Here is a 19,887-nt window from a genome sequence, read left to right on the forward strand (position 1 = left end):
GGAGAGAACCCTGAAAACAGCAAGGATGCAGCTTCTGACAATGGGGCTTTTCATCAGCTTCTATAGAATTATGTGGTTCTGTAGAACAAGGGTGGGCCAAGCTGTGGGAATTTGAAGGAGTTGTGTTATAGAGCTATTTCTGTCCCAGAGATATGGAGGGTGGCCTCACATCCTATTTGCAGGAAGGGATTCCATTTCTTGCATATGTCAAATCGGCAAAATTTTGACTCAGTTACATACTATTGTGCATGGAGTTACAAGCTAGCCTCAGTGTATCTAGCCTTTGATTATTTTCTGTCAATAAGAAGTTCTCTCCTTTGCTCTGATTTTAGCAAGGTTTTCACTGATAGTCTTAGGTTAGAATTAGGACATGCATTAGTACAGAATAAAGAAAGGGATTTAGATTTCAGATGAAGACTTCAGAATGTTTTGGATGTTATTCAAATTTCAAGAGCCTTTTCCTTTTAAGTTCAGGCTTTATCTCTACACTCCTTGGGGAAGCCTATCCAAATCCACACACATTTATTGAGTTTCTATCAACGTGTTGGGCACAGTGAGAAGAGAGGCTAGGGCTAAGACCAGGCATGGCATAGTTTGTACCTTAACAATATTTACAATGTAATGGGGGCTGCTAAAAATATTGTTACAATAAAGGCTGAATTCAACAAATGAGGGTCTCACTCATTTGTTTTTTTATTTTTGTTTTTAATGAATATAAAATATTTACTGTTTTCTTTTTCATGCAGTTAGATTTTTATTTAAAACTTGTTACAGTGGAGGCCCTCATTAACCTAAAACACATATTGCCACAAAACGAATATGTCTTGGATGAAAGGTACATAATATAAAATTGGAACTTAGTTAAATATATGTTGAGGAAGAAATAAACACGTATGTCTGACTACTCTCTGGGACAGTGGATTCCTCAGGTCACTCATACTTTTCATTGGAACACACAAGAGATGGAGCCTACACAGAGTGGTCTGTATGCACATACTTGGAGACAAAGAAAGGGGCTTGCCTCAACCAATCCAACCCAACCCAACCCAACCTCACAGAGAGAAGCAAATCTATGGGAGACAGTAGAACTCTGAGACACAGAGCCATGAGACACAGAGGCATAATCCTAGGTCCCCAAATGACAAAATATTACACCAACCTGGAGAATCTTGTGCCTACTTCTGCATTAATCACACTGAAGTGTAATTATCAGAATGTAGTGGGGACCTCTTGGTCTCTCCTGCACCTTCAAGACTTGTTGCTCAAAGAGCATCAGAAGCTTGGCATTAATGTACCTACTCTTCTGAAAAACTGGCCTTAGGTATGGTAGCAAGAGCCAGATGTTATATTCAAAGTAAAATTAAGAGCATCAAATTCAAATGAGAAGTGGACTCAAATTTTGAGGGGGATATTACAGAGCCAGTGACATATATCAGGGTACTTTTTTTTTTCTGGATTTGAGAGCTTAATTCATACCCAAGACTCTAGAGAAGTTTGGTATACAGGGGTGACCGTCCTAGAGGGCTGCATTCATAGCCCGTGTTTTTCAATATTCTTAAGAATGGATATAACAATACTAGATACAGCAAAGCCATTCAATAAAGATGTACTCTTACAAAGAGAAGGAAACCCACAGAGGATATGGAATCTCTCTTTGCTGAGATGGTTTTTAATGAACTGATCACAAGCCATGAATATTCTCAGAAAATCTGGGAGGAAAATCATGTTTTATATATTGACTAGTGTTTAAGAAGAGAGCAGCTGCCATAGGCCAGACTGGCTAAGGCACAGATAATTCTGCCTATTCTTTCTACTCCTTCATCTTTGTTGCTACCTGTCCCCTGTGAAGTAGTATTAGGGACCCTTAGAAACTACATGAGATTCTTTCCCAGGAAATGGTTCTTTCCACCAGAGAGAAGTCATAAAAAGGCAAGATACCACAGAGCTTGGGTTTGACTTCTGACTTGATACTTCGGTAGCTGTATGATCTTAGGTAAGTGACTCTGCCTTTCTGTGCTTTGGCTGTGCCATCTGTAGAATGCAGTGAGTATGATAACACCTACCCACATAGGCTTGCTGTGGGATCTAAATGAGACAATCCAAAAAAGCAGTCACAGACCTGACAACAGTTAATGTTCAGTGTTAGATACCCAAACTGTTGTCACTGAGTCAAATTCCAAGGCTCCCCAGCTTCTCAAAAGCACTCTGCTTTCCTTTATCTTGTATTGGTCATCACATGCATCACTCATGTCTATGTATATAATCCAGAGATTAACAGAGAAACCCGTTGTTTCTGTAAGGAGAGCTTGTGAATCAGCACAGAATCCCTCAGTTGAATGTGAGGTCCCCAGGGCATCTTGACGTGGGGACAGTCTTTTCAGCTTATACGCTGCCCTGGGAAACAAGAGCACCAAGGGGCCAGGTCTGACAGCTGAAGGTAGCAGATTTCCTCCCTGCTGTTGCAGCATTGCCCACTCAAGTGGAATGAACTATTTTTTTCTCTTCTTGCGCCCAGAAGGCATGAATTTACTCATCTTTGGACCAGATTCCCCAATCTGTTCTCACATCACTCAGCCAAATCTGAGATGTCTGATGATCTTGGTTACAGAGAAAGCAAAGTTGAATGGAGAGGAGCCTGGCTTCTGTCCCTGAAGAGTGAACAAAGGTCAGAGCTGACCAGGCCTGAGTTCTTGTTTCAGATCTTGCTCTACTGTTTCTTAGAAATGGAATAAAAATCTGAAATCTGGGGGCGCCTGGGTGGCTCAGTGGGTTGGGCTGCTGCCTTCGGCTCGGATCATGGTCTCAGGGGTCCTGGGATCGAGTCCCGCGTCGGGCTCTCTGCTCGGCGGGGAGCCTGCTTCCTCCTCTCTCTCTCTGCCTGCCTCTCTGCCTGCTTGTGGTCTCTCTCTGTCAAGTGGATAGATAAAATCTTTAAAAAAAAAAAATCTGAAATCTGAAGCCTACTCCAATACAAACATGTCTGCTTCAAAAGATCATGCTCTTCTAAGTTATCGGAACTTACATCACTGGGAAAGGGGACTTCATGTTCATTATGCAGGGGTACAAAGGGTATAGGATTGGCTCAGAAAATAAATCTTTCCCTAAATGTTCCCAAAGTTTTAGGGAAAGATTTATTTTCTGAGCCAATCCTTTACCCTGTGTCTTTTTTTCCCTTAAGACCTAAAGGCAAAATGTACAAATCAATGCTATTTGAATTTCCCAGATGATTTTTAAGTAAGCTTTTTGTTGAGCATAATAGACATAAAGAAAAGTATGTAAATCAGATATACTGCTTGATTTTTTACAAAATGAATGCATTCATTAATCAACAAAAAATTCAGTTTCCAGTGTTCCCTTATCCACCCTGCCATTTCTCTTCCAAAGGTAACTATTAATCTCACTTCTATCACCATAAACTAGTTTTGCTTACTTTTGCAGTTTAATTAAATAGAATCATACAATACATATTTTTTTTCAGTCTGATTTCTTTAGCATGATCGTAGATAGGACATTCATTCAAGTTTTTGTAGGTAGCAATCATTTGTTCTTTTTCATTATTCTATGGCATTCCGTTCTGTGTGGGTACTCTAATTTACTTCTTGATAAATGTTTATTTCCAGCTATGACCTCTTATGAGTAAGTGTACTATGTATATTATTTTATATACATTCTAGTGCATAACCGTATGCATTCTGGTGACTCTATACTTAGGAGTAAAAAGTCTGGGTCATAGGCTGTGCATGTTTTCCCAGAAGAATATAGTGGTTAGTAGTTAATGTCAAACAGATCTCCAAGATGACAATCTACACTCCAAACACCACCGTATGAATGACTGGTTGCTCCAACAACACCACTTGATATTATTTGTCCTTTCAAATATAAATCTTCTGATGGGTAGACAGTACTATTTTATTTTTTTAAAGATTTTATTTATTTGAGAGAGAAAGAGCACCAGTTGGGGTAGAAGCAGAGGAAGAGGGGGAAGCAGGCTCCTCGCTAAGCAGGGAGTCCGAAATGGGGCTCGATCCCAGGACCCTGGGATCATGATCTGAGCTGAGGGCAGATGTTTAACACACTGAGCCACCCATGCTCCTCAGTAATATCTTATTTTACTGTTAAGTTGCATTCCTTTGAGGAGCAGTGATGCTGAGAATTTTTTCATACACTTATTGGCTGTTTGGTTACCCTCTTTGAAAAGTCCGTTTAAGTCATTTGTGCATTTTCTATTGGGTGGCCAGAATTTTTCTTACTGATTTATAGAATTCATTTATATTTTTCTGAGTATGAGTGCTTTATTAAAATTATGTGTTGCAAATAACTTCTCACCCTCCAGGGCTTTCTAAATTTTATTTTTATTTTCTAAATAGTATATTTTGAAGAAAAGAAATTCCTAATTTTAAGATTGTCTAATCAAACTGTATTCTTCTATATACTTAGTGGGTTTCATTTTCTGTTTTAAAACAATCTCTGCCTAAACCAAGGTCATGAAGATACTCTTCTGCATTTTTCTTTCAACACTTTAGTTTCTTCTTTCAAAATCAGATTGACAATCCAGTCAGAATTATTTTTTTTGTGTTAAGAGAGATCAAGGTTCATATGTTCCCACGTGGATTTTGATGCCATTGCACCATTTACAGAAAATATTGTAATTTATCTACTGTAGTACAGTGTCTCATTTGTCATAAAGAGTATGTGTGTGTATACATGTACACACACAGACACAGACACACACACATACACACACACACACACACATCTATACATATGTGGGGGGGTGTGGTTTTCTTGGCTCACTACTCCTTTTCTTAATCAGCTTGTGTACGCAGGCTATATATATACCACCACACACTCTTAATTACTATAACTTTATAATAAATACTGATACCTGGTAACATAAGCTATCCAGTTTTGGGAATCATCTTTAAGATAATCTTTGCTGTTCTTGACCCCCTACTTTTTCATATGCTTTATGATCATGTCAATTTTAACCCATAAAAATATGCTAAAGATTTTATTGAAATTGCCTTGAATATAAAATAAATGTGGGAAAAATTGGTCTTTTTTCATAATACTGCATCTTCCAATCCACAGTCATGGTGTAGCTCTTCATACATTTGTATTTAAAAAAAATTTTTTTTCCAAATGTGTTGTAGTTTTCTGGGTAGAGATACTGAAAATAAGTTCTTGGGTTTGCCTGTAGGTATGCATTGTTTTTATGCTATTATAAAGAATATCATATATAACGAATATAATGTATTTTATATATATATATACATGTATGTATATGTGTGTGTATATTTATATATACACACACACACACATATATATGACCTTCTATTGGTTCTGAGGATTTATATCCCCAAATATGTAGGCTAACTTTGAATCTAAAATAATAAAAATATATTCTAGGGGCACCTGGGTGACTCAGTTGGTTAAGTGTCCATCTCTTGATTTCAGTTCAGGTCAGGATTTCAGGGTCATGAGATCGAGCCCCATGCTGGGCTCTGTGCTGGAAGTGGAGCCTGCTTAAGATTCTCTTTCCCTCTCCTTCTGCCCCCTCTCCCCAACCCACCTCCTGTTCCCATGTTTTCTCTCTTAAAAAAAAAAAAAAGTGTTTTAAATTATCAACACAGGTTTGAAAATCAAAACCAATGGAACAAAATAAAGTATTTAGAAGTAGACCCACACAAATATGTTCAATTGATGTATGGCAAAGACTCAAGTCAGTAGGAGAATTATCCTTCCATGGTGCTGGGTCAATTGAATGTGTAAATGGAAAAACATACATAAACTGGTTTTATTCCATATTATAGATTTAAATGTGAAAACTAAAGAAAAAACCTGTGGTGTGATTTCTTTACAATCTCAGGTTTGACACAGACTTCTTAAGCAAGCCAGAAAAATCACTAATTATTTATTTTATGTAATTAATGATAATATTTGGGTTTATATATAAACCATTTCAGTATCCGTTCTATTAGTCCTGAACGTAAGTAGGATCCTTTTTCTCCCTTTCCTGCCTTTTTCTTGGTATTAAAGAGACACATTTAATATTATTCCAAGTCCCCTGCCAAGAGTCTGATAGTTAAATATTCTCTATTCTGGACATGCTGGTATCTAATACAAATTAGTACCTCTACCTCACCACAGACATTTCATGGAACTTAAAACACTTTAACTCCATTTACTACATACTGAATTATTATTGTCATGTGTTTTAATTCTATATATATTTAAGCCCACAGCAGATTATCATTACTGATCTGCAAAGTTATTATTAATTTTAATTTACCCACATACATGCCCTCTCTCTGGCTCTTCCTTCTTTCTACTATTGTGCTCTCCTCTGGGTTCATTCTCCTTATGCCTGAAGAGTTACCTGTAGTGTTTCTTTTTATAGAAATCATCTTATATGACTCATCTTGGTTTCTGTTTGAGCAAAGTCTCTATTTTACCTCCACATTTGTCTTTTCCCCCAGCACTTCAAAGATGTCATTCTAGTTTGTTCTGCGTTGCTTTTAAATTTTTCTCGTTGTTTTTTGATTTCAATAGTTTGAATATGATACCTTAGTGCCTTGTTTTCCTGGTCTAGCTCCTGCTTGGGGTTTTGGATTCTTTCCAATCTACACGGAGACACTGATGCCTCCTTGTCAGTTTGGGGAAATTCTTAGACACTATCTTTCAAAACAGATTCTGGCTCCTTATCTTCCTTCTCCCCTCCGGGACGCCAGTCACATCTGTGTTATTCCTTTCCCTCTCTCCCACGTGTCTCTTATTACTCTTTTCTTTATCTTCAATCCCTCCTCTCTTATCTTAGAAAGGTTATACTTTCAACTGTCCTTTCTTCCAATTAACTGATCCTCTATCCTTCTGGATTCAGTCAGCTGTCAACCCATCTAACTTCTTAATACCAGTTATTTTTTAAAAGTTTATTTGGAGGGGGGGGGGGTAGAGAGAGAATCCTCAAGCAGGCTCCCTGCTGAGCATGGCACTAACTTGGGGCTCCCATGGTCCCACCACCCAGGGGATCATGACCTGAGGAGAAACCAAGACTCTGATGCTGAACCAACTGAGCCAACCAGATGCACCTTAATATCGGTTATTATATCTTTATTTCTACAACTTCCAATTGTTCCTGCCTCCTGCTGATGACTGCTAGAGGGTTGCAGGTTTGGTCTTGATCTGCATTCATGAATGTATCAATCATATCTCATGAAACTGTTCCTTTTTCTGATGATTTTTTTTCAACTTCGTCATCTTGTTTCTTGATATATATGTGTAATATTTTAAATGAAACACCCAATATTTTATACGAAAAAATATAGGTAAGCTTTCTGATTTATATTATTTTCCTCTAAAGAAGGTTCATTTTAGCTTTGGCAGACATTTAGAGTGGGCGAAAATCACTCTAATCCTTTCAGAGACTGAAATAATTCCAGATTGGGTTTCAACATTTAGAGAACCTGGTCTAGTTCTGGGGTGTCCTCACTCCTAGGATCAAGCTTTCCAGAAGTCTCCAGAACCTAGTGTTGTATTATTATTTCCTTCTGAATAGTCCCTGGCTCTCATTTTTATTTCCTGAAGATGTAATACTTCTAAAAACTCTACTTCGCTTTTGTCCATAGCCCTTAGATGTCATCAAAGAGCTCAGAGAGAAAAATGCACAGGATTCTGTGCTCCTTCTCCAGGCTTCCCTTCCCTCTGGGATCCGATTTGAAGTCAATTTTTATGTTCTAGCTTGTGAGCCCTCTGCCCATTGTTTGGCCAAGACTTTCTATCTGGCCTTCTACCTGGGAATCTGAAACGTGACCTCTTCTACAGTGTGACATATGAATTGGCAAAGTCTTTGAGGGCAAATACAACACGAGTTGTTGGACAGCTAAAATGAAGTTCCCATCTCTGAAGAATAGGATTTTGTTTGCCCAAATCTTCGTGACGATACTCTCATGCTCCTCTTCCTCCTTATCTCTCACTTTCTCTCTCACATTGTCACTCCTGCTCTAAATATATACAATACATTTGATTTGCTATAAGCTAATATGTCATGGCCTCAGGGGGAAACCTAAAGATTGTATTTCTGTGAAATGCAAGCAACTCTGGTTGGCCTACATTTGTCTGTATCTTTCTAGTTCCCACTGAAAAAGTTTGGGGAACCTTGTATTTAGGAGAACGAGTATGGCTGAAAGGTACCTATTAAGTAAGTAACAAAAAGGAGTCCTGGGTTTCAGAAGGATGGTTCTCCAAGTGGTTCCTGAAGCATCAGCACCATCTGAGCCAGAATTTCATACTCTTAGTTCACAATTGTTTTTCCCACAGCAATTAAAATAGCAATAATGTTGACCAATGCTGACAAAGTAATCCTAAGTGCTTCATCTTCTCCCTTTCAAGTCACACTCCAGAGCCTCTAAGGCTACTCTATCCCCTTGACTTTACTCTTGTTTTGTTCCGTTTGTTCGTGACGCACAATGCATAACCCACAGTCTTGTATATAAATGCATATTCTCGGGCCCCGTCCAACCTAGTGAATCAGAATCTTTGGAGATGGGGCCCGGAAAACAGTTTTTTGTTTTGTTTTGTTTTGTTTTGTTTTTAAATATTTTATTTATCTGACTGACAGCAAGAGATGGAACACAAGCAGGGGGAGTGGAGAGGGAGAAGCAGGCTTCCCGCTGAGCAGGGAGCCCGAGGCGGGGCTCGATCCCAGGACACTGGGATCATGACCTGAGCCGAAGGCAGAGGTTTAACCACGGAGTCACCCAGCGCCTCCCCGGAAAACTGTTTTAACATGTTCACCACGTAACTTTTATTCATGTTAAAGACTGAAAACCACTGAGCTATCAGAAGAACCTGGACGTCAACAATGTAGATCTTAATCCTGGCATCATTATTAACTTTTTAAAATCCCTCTGTGCTCACAAGGCCTAGCATGGTGCTGCCCAGATTTTAGCACTCAGAAAACACAGCTAAAGGCAGCACTGTCAGGCTTGATAATTGAGATCATTAATGTAATTGTTTATCTTTTAGAGAACATCTTCTTCAGTTATAAGATGATAAAAATGCCTGTACACATGTAAAAATATAAATGTACAAATTTCATCTTATCCACTAACTTAATATTGAGAAATCTCAGATAACCATAATTTGTCAGTTACCGAGGCTCATAATGATATCGCGGAGATGCTACAAAATCATAAACTGTCCATTGCCAGAATCGCCAAAGAAAGTACCCTCAGGTATATTTAGATTAGCCTTAGTGTTGTGTGTATGACCAGCATGCTGCCTTTGGAAAAGAAAAGTCAAGACATCAGGTTGAGAGAGGAAGACAGCACCAGTATGTTAGGCTGAACACGTGTGTGCACTAACTTATTTTTAGAATACCATTAACGTGTTCATTCCGAGACAACTTTTGGCTGGAAATGCCAACGAGGCACAGTTAAATCCAGAAAGAACTTCCAAGAAATGACATATTAAGTAAGAGCGAAGAACACCTTGCAGTAAAACGAGATTAACTGCGGGTTAAGAGCAACAGCAACAAACCAAGGAACCAAAAATAGAAAAAAATTAAATATGTCCACAGCATTCAAAATGGAAAAAAAATTAAACAAAACAAAAACACACATAAAGCAAATATGATTGCCTAGAAAAAATCAGTGGCTCTAGAAGGTGAAGTGGCTGCAGGTCTGGTCCTACCTCTTCCAGCTGTACCATGAGAGTAACATTGTGCCCTTGCTCCGCTGTCAGCTTTCCGTCCGCGGTCACGATGCGCAGCCCCCGCGGGGCCTTCCCGGGACACTTCTGAGGTTTGGCGGTGTACTGCTCTCGCACTCCGTCCGTACAGTTATTGGAAACCACTTTCCTATACCTACACGGAGAAAAGCTCAAGTTGTATCCAGGTCATTCCAATTCGGATCACTCCCAATTTTTTGAGCTGGACCCGCTACTGCGTAGCCTGGCAGGCGAGGGAGAACCACACTTCATGGTGCTCTGAGAACTAGAGCTAATTCATATAAAACACCCATTGGAAAGGACCCATCATCATAGTAACATACTGTACCTACTGTTGGCACTTGAAGAGATTCTTTCATTCAGTCACTCAATCATTTCGCTTCAGAGCTATGGGAAATGCACAAGAGTAGAAGGCGTGGTTCTGGGCCTCACTAAATTTATAATCTTTATTTTTTTTTAAAGATTTTATTTATTTATTTGACAGACAGAGATCACAAGTAGGCAGAGAGGCAGGCAGAGAGAGAGAGGAGGAAGCAGGCTCCCTGCTGAGAGAGAGCCAGATGCAGGGTTCGATCCAGGTCCCTGGGATCAAGACCTGAGCTGAAGGCAGAGGCTTTAGCCCACTGAGCCACCCAGGCACCCCTATAATCTTGAAGAGTTACATGTGGATAATCCAGGAAACATTTTAAAGGCTATAGAACTGAGGGTTAAAATGAATACTATATATTGCAAGGACATTTGCAATTCAGATAAAGACTGTTATGGATTATGTGATTCAACATTAGACCCCACAGAGGATGCTGCGGTAATAGTTTTGTACAGAAAGTTGGCTAAATTTGAGAGTTCGTCCTCAATATTTTATGAGGGACTATACTGGCTAAATATTGAAAACTCCTATTAAGGAGTCCAGTCTAGAGATTGTGTAAATCTTCCCTCCTCTTTTGCTTATTTCTTTTTATTTTAGCTTTAATAGGAAAAAAAAAAAAAGATTATTCTACAAATGTGTCCTATGCAATTTATAGATTCATAATAAATTAGAATCTGTGGTTTTAGAACAATTAACCTTTAAGACTTTGAGCTTCGATGTTATCTGTTCATCATCCTTTTTGTGTGGGGTCCGCAGTAACCTCTCTGTGACTCGGATGTCAGACTTCCCACGCCTACTTACCTAGAGTGAGTGGTGAAGCTCAAAGTGGAAGCAAAGTCTAAGGTCTTTCCACTCTTCTAGACCAGAGAAACTTTTAATATAAAGGGATAGATAGGAAATGTTCTAGTTTTCCCAGCTATATGGCCTTCGTCATAAGTACTCAACTCTTTGATTGTAGCATATAAGAGAACACAGATAACACACAAAAGAATCAATACATCTGGGTTTCAGTAAGACTATATACAGATACCAGCATTTGACCTGCAGGCTATACTTTCCCAACCCCTTCAAATCTGGCCAATGTCCTTTCCTCTGTCCCTGCGTCTTGGGATCGACTGCCTAAGACCATGGTTGAGAAAGTCAAATTAAATACTGTCTGGGGAAGTACTATGAAAGCTGTGGATCACTACAAGGTCAATTATTAATATTTAATTCACCTCGTAGGGTAATTGTATAAATTAAATGGACTAATGTACACAGAGTATTTAAAACTGCCCCGATGATTAGCAAGTGCTTAGGAAATTGCTGCCAGTTATTTTTATTTAATATTCTTTCTCCTACCTGTTCATAACCTTTATGGCTTCCAAATGTCCTTGGGATAAGTCATAAATCCCATAATCTTGTTCAAAAATACTCCCACAAGCAAACTGCCCTACATCTCTGAATTCTTTCTCACCAAAAAGCTCATCTGCCCTAGTCAAACCTCTCTTTCCAGCCTCTGGAAAAGTACTTATTTTCTTCTGCTCTTTCTGCTTCTAGGTCTTCCTACATGCTCTCTGAGCTGCCTAAAATTTCCACTTTGGGTCATAGCTTCTGTCCTCTGTCTTTTCCTGACTGTGATGGTAAAATAATAATAAGTGAAATAGTAAGAAGTGGATATGTAGAGAGTATTTACTGTGTCTGCCATTGCGCTGTTCTAAACTTGACTTTTGTCATTTATCTTCAAAATATTCCAAACAGTTCTGCTTAAGGAAGGTATTATTATCCTCAACATATAGATGAAGAAATTAAGATTCGTAAAAGTTAACCAGTTTTCCCAAGATCACCCAGTCAGGATCCCAGACAATTTGTCTCTAGAATATTCTCTCTTTACCACTACTCTATTGCCTCTTTAAATGGAAGGAGATTGTCCCTTCTCTAAACTCTTAAAGGCTCCTTATGATTTACTGATAGGAACCTTCTTTGATGGTATTATACCTTCTTTGATGGTATTCCTATGGGTGACTAAAGTTCCCCCAAGGACACCTCATCCCTGGAGACAGCAAAACTGATAATCAGGAGGCCCACACTGGGATGACTGTGCCATTTTAAATGTTGAAATATCAGCACAGCAGGTGGTTATTACCACTGCCCCCAAACCCTTCAAGCACCTCAGCTCATGAACCAGCTGCCACTAACCCTGCTTCTCCGCACAATCCAGCAACTAAGGGGTTAACACCCAGCCCTGCAGGCAGCCAGGAACTCTGCTCTTGTACTAGGATCCCTACTGGTTCCAGGGGTCATTATCAAGTCTGAGCATTTTAAATATCCTTCCATCTACTAGTTAAGTAAATCCATTTTAGGTGCTTAGGGGTGCATGCTGCTTAACAGAGAAAATAATGGCAGGCAGGAGAGAGAAGAAAAAAAGGTGCCGGCACTGGAGAGTGCTGACATCTGACATTCTGGCACCAGCAATGGTGGCAAGAAAATGACCAGCAGTGTCACACAGTAATTATGGCATCCCAGTGAGTTTGTGCATCAGAAACAGCGTGTTTCAGAGGCAAGGTGCCATGCAAACTAAAGGCATGTTATGATTTTTAATCGCTTAGCATCCAAGCACACCTGTGACTCTGTCTTGGCGAGCGAGTGGCTACAGGGGCAAGGACTCACCATCACCACTGACAGCTAGAGAACATTCCTTTTATTTGTCGCTCTTCTGACCAATCATTTCCCCAGGCTTTCCTGAATCGTGCAGCAACGGTTCTGTTTAAATCCTAAGCACGAATCCAACCCCCCTGGGATTCTGCCATAGAGAAGACTGTTGGTAATTTTTTTAAAACCCTCATTAAAAAGCATTCTGAAGCCATTTTATTTCCTGGATGAAAATGGCATCACATTAGCCCTACCAGACCTGTCCCTGAAATTTAGAAGAAAATTGTGCAGAAATACAGAGTGCATTTACTCAAGTAAGCACACACCTGCTTTTTGCATTACAGAATGGTTCTATTCCCATCCCAGCAGCTGTCCCTAGGTCTGAGTTACATAAATGAATAATGCATTTAATATGTTATTAAATGGGGCTGCTACCTCCATAATAACAAGGCAACTTATGATTATGTTGGACCTAAGCTCTGAATATTACAGGGATGCATTTAGTTGGGAAAGCATTCTTCAATCCGCCAAGAAGAAAAGTGCTTTGTAATGGCAAGGGAGTCTTTGTACAATTACTGAAAAGGAAACATTCTGCAAATGTGCCTTTGATATTACCGACCGCTCATCAGTAGATAGCGTCTTATGACTTCAACAGCCCCAACTTCAGCCATTCTCTTCCTTCCCATCTTGAAACCCCTCTGTCACCTTTTCACCCCCAACTTCTTTGATTTTTCTTCTGTGCTTCCTGCCAGTCAACACAGATGAAGGCTGTAGTTTTTCTTTGTGAGTGTAAAACTGGAAAAAAGCCATGAAGGTCTTCAGAGTCTGTGATTTTACTATTTAGTAGGTTTTTGTTTGTTTGTTTCTTTTGTGCTTTTGGGGTGGTGGTGGAATCTGGTGGAATGTGACTGTTCACTGTGGGTTAAGGTGACAGGCGTAGTAGATTACAACCCTGTCTTTCAGAGTCACTTGCTGGCACTTTTAAAATAGATGGCTGCCAATATCCTGCTCCTAGGGGTCTTAATTGAGAATTAGTTAAATTATGATTTAGTTGAGAATTCTCGGCGTTAGTGTGTCTTTGTTTTTGTTCTAAGTTTCCCCCTGGTGATTCTTATGTGCATCCAGAATCAAAGACCACTGCCCTGGTGGTTAAAACTAGTGTTGTAGAACCAAACTGCCTGAGTTTTAAATTCAGGCACTAACTGTACGAACCTGGGCAGTTACCCAAACTTCCTCTAATGCTTAGGTTCTCTGCTTGTCAAATAGGGACAGTTGCAGAATCCTGTCAATAACCTTCTTGGGAGGATTAAGTGAGATACTACATTGAAAATGGCTTAGCCTAAAGTCTGGTGCATTGTTAGAAACTTCGTAAATATTAACATTTCAGTATTTAGTCAAAAAGTTAGCATTTAAAGTATTAAACATGAACTTGCTATTATATATCAAGTTCCTAGAAAAACGTAAGTGGCACTCTGATTGCCAAGATTATCTTAAGATCAAATCGAACCATGTCAATTTCTTTTTTAGACTCCTTCACAGCTTCCTGTGGGATTATTCAAAGAGCGTCAAGTTGAAGTTTTCAGTATAGTCCGCAGTCTCTCTTCAGTGCGTTTTTCCAGCTTCAGCTCTTTCCCAACATGTGTCCTGAGCCCCAGCCACAGTCAAGCCTACACGCCTTCTTTTTTCCTGTGCTGTTCATTCTTTTCTGAATGTTCTTTCCTCCTGTCAAGCTTTTATTCATTCTTTATAAAAATCAGCTTAGAATTCATGTTTCTCTGTGAAGTTGTCTCTTGCCTTTTTAGAGTAGTTCCCCCACGTCCTCACCGCACTGGAGCTGAGGCTCTTGGTCTTCTTGAAGGGAGGCAGGTCTTCCTGTTACTGAGCTATGGTGTCCCTCGTGGGTGCTCACAGTGTGAAGAATTTAAATGGTCTATTTTCTTGGATCGTCCTGTGTGCCTTTCAAGGGAAGAATGCCATGCAACCCTCAGCAAAACAAAAAATGGAACAAACCTTGGGGGTAGAGAAGGGGACTAGCAGTGGGTACAGTGTATGGCCAAGACTTAAAAGCTCCCTAGACCTAATGTCCCCATGTTTCAACAACAGCAACAACAACAACAACAACAACAACAACAAAACCTGTGCAGTAGTGTGAACACCAACATTCAGAAAGAATGTGGTTCCGTAGCTGACTGTGCAGGTTGTCTGAGTTTTTCTGTTCAAAGGGAACGGCTCTCAGGACTTTTCCTTTAAAGTGAATAAGCAACCTTGGGATTAGGAGACCAGGAGGAGACTTAGCAGAAGGGTAGAAGCACAAGTCATTTGTTTTGATTAGTAAAGGAATGTGACTTTATTTTGAATGCCAATTTGACGAAACAGGACATATGGCCATGCTAAACTAAATGACTTAAAATCAAGAATCATGAGAGTGACTCACGGAATCTACAGTCTGAGTCAATGAGTTGTACAACTAATTTATATAAAGAATCCCCCCCCCCCCTTTTTTTGAGCACCTGCAGTCCTAGGAATCCCAAATTGGCCACGGACACATCAGAGCTTGAAGGAAGAGCAGAGATCATCCAATACAACGCCTCCATTTTTCACATAGGTAAAAGCAAAGAGTCTTCAGAGTTTGCCAGGGTAACATAAAAGATGATCAGCAGCTCTGGGCCTCTGGACTGTGTCTGGTGTCTCTTGCCACTGTGCCGTATGACCTGGTTGAGAATCCCTAACGCCAGTACCACCGGTGTGGGCAACCGAGCTCCGTGAGGAACCAGGTCTCCGCATAGCGATGTTTACCTTCTTCTTCAACTCCCGACCTCAGTGTCATCCCATGAAAACATGGAAAACCGCATCCAAGCAAGGTGCTCTCAAGAGTCAGCTTCGCAGCCATGGATATTTACTGAGTGTCTGCGGTGACACTGCATGGCTCTTTGCTAGAGAACCGCGACACAGGCCCCTGCCATGGTGAGTTTGTAAATTATGCAAGTGGTTTCCTTTCTGTGGACTGTAAACACATGCAGCACTTTGAGGACCGATTATTCTCCATGATGCACGCTGACAAATCTTGCCGAGCAGATCAGACCTAACATCAAAATCGCCTCCAGGCCCAGGAGCGGGGTCATCTGGGAGAAGACCACAGCCAGCCAGCCCTCAAAGCCCTTGGAAATACCAACTCCAGGGCAGTGGCAGGTTAGCCGGGGTCTAAGCGTTCTCACAGCCGATACAGAAAGGAGTATGTTTCTAAAAAGCATTTTTAAAACATTCCAAATGTATGTTGATAGTATGGACATTATTGTTTAGCTAGAATTTATGCATATGTATGTATTTTTCCCCCAGACCCGCTAAATGTTCTTACATAGATACTGAATTAATGTTAAAAACTAATGCTAAAATTAAAATTAATGCTAAAAATCTTTTTTAAGCTTCCTGAGTATCTCCATAGTATATTAAGAAACAAACCCTGAGGAGCAGTAAGAGCTGTCACCGTACATTCTTTTAGGAGGGATTAATGGCTTCTCAAAAGAAACTCCACAGACAGAAATTTCTATACACTTACTTTTTTTTTTTTAACACATCTAGAAATATCCCTAGCTTAATAGCAAGAAGAAATCTGTCCCCTGAGAAGATTATCTTGGTTTCTTATAATAAACCAGCCCAATGCTCACTTTATTTTATATTTACAGAATCTTTTACGGCTAGCCTGAAACAAGCAATGTCCTAGTTAATTTAGCAACTTAAATTTGCAGCATGTTCCCTGGATCCAAAACCGTATAAACAAGATTTAACCATATATAAGTACAACTAGAGATTGTGCTTTGTGTGTGTGCAAACGGAGATATTTATAGACACAGATGGAGAAATAAAGAGAAACACATTTAGGGTAATTTCAGCACTAAAATGCAAGAAAATACACGAATGAATACTGATTTCATTCTGCTCACCAATCAGGTAAATGTGTTATCTGCCTTGAGTGGTGGAGAGGGACACACACATGTTTTGATGCCTAGTAGTTTTTAATCATGTGTCTTATGAGTGTATGCAGGTGATTATTTGTTTTACAGATCAATGAAACCAGGGGCTTAGATAAAATATGTCCTAGATCTCAGTGCTGCCGTGACTACTAAGGGTCAAATAAATGTCAGGACTATAGGTACACAACAAAACAGTGTCTCCCTTCATTTTTTTTTCACTTCAGAGAACCCCTTAGATGATGACTATTGGTGATGGTAACCGCGTTTTGCAAAGTGACTACTCTCCCCTAGGTACTGGGCTGCATGCTTTATATACAGTGTTGCATTTAAGTCAAACCCCAAAAGCAGAGAGTAACATTTTATAGATTAAGAAGCAATGGCTCAAAGAAAGGAAGCACTTGCTAAGATACCAGTAAATGGCAGAAGTCATTTAAAACCCTTACTTGTTTCATTCTAAAATACATCTCTTTTTCACCAGACAAAACATCCGCATTATATTTCATTTCCTGCCCATATAACAGGCTGTGGCATCGGTATCAGCCTCCTGGCTTTCCATGGACCGGCATGGGGAAGGCGTGAGGGCAAAGGCTGAAAAGAGGCAGGAAGCTTACTACGGAGAACACAGCAGAAGTTTGCTCACATGTGGTTCGCTGGTATGAACCTCAGAAGTCAGACATCACCAGACCAAGGACTAAGGACAGGAAGTGCGGGCCTCCTACAGGAATTTTGCATTCATTTCAGCTCTTATTCCAACTCTCTTTTCTAAGACCTAGTCAAGAACTAAAACAGAAGTTGCACAACTGTTCACGTCTATACAGCAAAGTTGATAAAAATTTTGGCATCTCCCCAAAATAGTATTTCTATTAGGCATAATAATAACCGATGCTAGACTTTTTCCATTCTGGGGAAGTAAGCAAACCCGTGAACGCTGCTATAATATACAGGGTAAAAAGGTGACTCTGAAGGCACCTTTATAAAGTGAAGCATTACAAAAAATAAAAGGAAAGGAAGGTTTACTTGCAGGCTTTGAACTAAACTCTCAGAGGGTGCTGCTGGGAGATTTGCTTGTTAAACTTCACTGACCAGGGCGGTCATTCCCTAGTCCCTTTCAAAAGTTCAAGTTCTGATGCATGTCTGCACCCTGGGCTCTGCTGGAAGGGGTGTGGTGAAGCCAGGGAGTACAACTGAGGATGCTCTCATTCACAGGCTGACCTTGGTCTTGAGGTTCCTCTGTACTTCATTCTAGCCTGATGCCAATACAGGATCCGTACTAACAAAGCACGGGATGCCCACGGGTGGCTAAAGCTGACAGGGGAGAGACTGAGGGTACATGGTAGTTCCTTAGTCTATGGACTTCCAGGCACTGGCATCGGGTGACCCTTTCAGCCTGATCATCTCCTATTCCTTTCCCCTGGAGCGACCTTCCTTACTTTGGGAAATCCCGCTCAGCCTTTCCTTAGAGAATCTGTTGACATTTGTATTATAAAGGCAGATGGCAGTTAATGCAAATGAATCTGTCCTGTGTGGGACTCCTGGCAGTCTGTGAGCCGGAATCCAGTGTTTTAATCGTTTGGGGGAAATATTTGGTTTGCTTCGATCCTCAGGTCTAAGAAGTAAGTGGTTGGTTCGGTGGGATTTGCTTTATAAGTCAGTAGAAACACTTCTAATTGCCAAAAGAGGATCCAATTACCTTTGTGTGTTTTTATAACAATTATTATGGTACTAGGATGTTCATGGCGACATTGTTTATGGTGGCAGAAAACAGAAAATAACCCAAATGCCCATGACAGGGAATGACAAAGCAATACTAGGGGCTTTAATGCTCTCAAATGAAAAGAAATTAGATGGCAGATAGCCATCTGTCCTCTGTTTAGAAAGCTGTTGAAGACATATTTCTGAATGAAAAGCAACATAGAAAAATAACATATCTGGTAGGAAATGACATGTAAGAACAACCTCCCAAATTAGTTTTGTATATTTTTTCTTGGCATAATTTTTTGCTGACACATGCAAAGTGTCTGGAAGCAGGCCTATCGAAAGATCACAGTTGTGCAGGAAAAGGGGGCAGGAGAGAGGGTAATGATCTAAATTGTTTTTTAAACAGAAAACATCTGTATATATTTCTTTTGCAATTACATATTTTTAAGTGAAAAGCTCAATGTTCGATGGCAGCTCTAAAGCGGCTACAATATTTCATACAAAATCTGTGCTTATGAAATGCCGCTAAGTCCACACACAGCCAAGGGGCCTTCCGGGCCGGGGGGGGGGGGGGCTGGAGGAACACTGCATTTTTTTTTTTTTTCTCAATTTCATCTATACTTTACCTCTTGCCAACTTTTGAGTTAGCTACAGACCCAGTAAATAGGAATATGATGGGCTGAGGCCTTTTTTGAAGATACTTTCAGGGACCAGTACCAGCTAAGGGTCTTCTTGTTCTTACTGCAGAATGTACAGGGAGGCGATATGCCCACCAGTGAGGTGAGGATTCACACGCTTCTCCTGCGCTTTAGCCCACAGAGCCCCGTGCGAGTGATCACTCTCCACCCAGGAGCACCTTGGTTTTGAGATCAAGGCAATCATCCTTCCTGCTGATGGCTGGAATTTATCCAACCTTCTCTTTACACAAGCTCCTCGCTGACACAGATGCTTTTCTAGAAAGAGTCTGAATAGAATAGATGAAACCAGTAGGTAACTTAACAAAAACTTTTGGGGTCAGACGCTGTCCTCTAACACTCACTTATACGAACAACACTCCAGGAGTGGAGGGGAGCCCTAGGGAATAATGCCTGTGATTCCGTGATTAATAAACATCACTGCAGGACGCCTGGGTGGCTCAGTTGGTTAAGCAACTGCCTTTGGCTCAGGTTATGATCCTGGAGTCCCGGAATTGAGTCCCGCATTGGGCTCCCAGCTCCACGGGGAGTCTGCTTCTCCCTCTGACCTTCTCCCCTCTCAAGCACTCTCTCACTCTCTCTTTCTCTCAAATAAGTAAAATCTTTAAAAAAAAAAAATAAACTGCCTTGACAAACATTTATCTACCTGGACACTTATTGCTGAATCACATTTTTAATTGAAATTTTAATAGGGCATAGATGAAAAAAAAATCCCACTGGACAGGTTATTATGATTTATTCATTTCTGATGTTTTATTTTATAGGAGCCAGAGTTTACTTGAATTTCACATACTAAGTT

At 40.2% G+C, this 19,887-nt stretch overlaps 1 protein-coding gene across 5 annotated transcripts in view; it reads right to left on the minus strand.

Moving 5' to 3' along the window:
* SORCS1 (sortilin related VPS10 domain containing receptor 1) overlaps window positions 1-19,887 on the minus strand; it is a 503,535-nt gene that overhangs the window by 60,047 nt on the left and 423,601 nt on the right. For all 5 annotated transcript variants that reach the window (XM_059398525.1, XM_059398524.1, XM_059398527.1 and 2 more), the window contains exon 18: window positions 9,691-9,862. In XM_059398525.1, coding sequence (XP_059254508.1) covers window positions 9,691-9,862 — 172 coding nt within the window. The remainder of the gene's footprint in view (window positions 1-9,690; window positions 9,863-19,887) is intronic.

This window comes from Mustela nigripes, chromosome 4 (assembly GCF_022355385.1).
Source record: "Mustela nigripes isolate SB6536 chromosome 4, MUSNIG.SB6536, whole genome shotgun sequence".
NCBI classification, from domain to species: Eukaryota; Metazoa; Chordata; class Mammalia; order Carnivora; family Mustelidae; genus Mustela; species Mustela nigripes.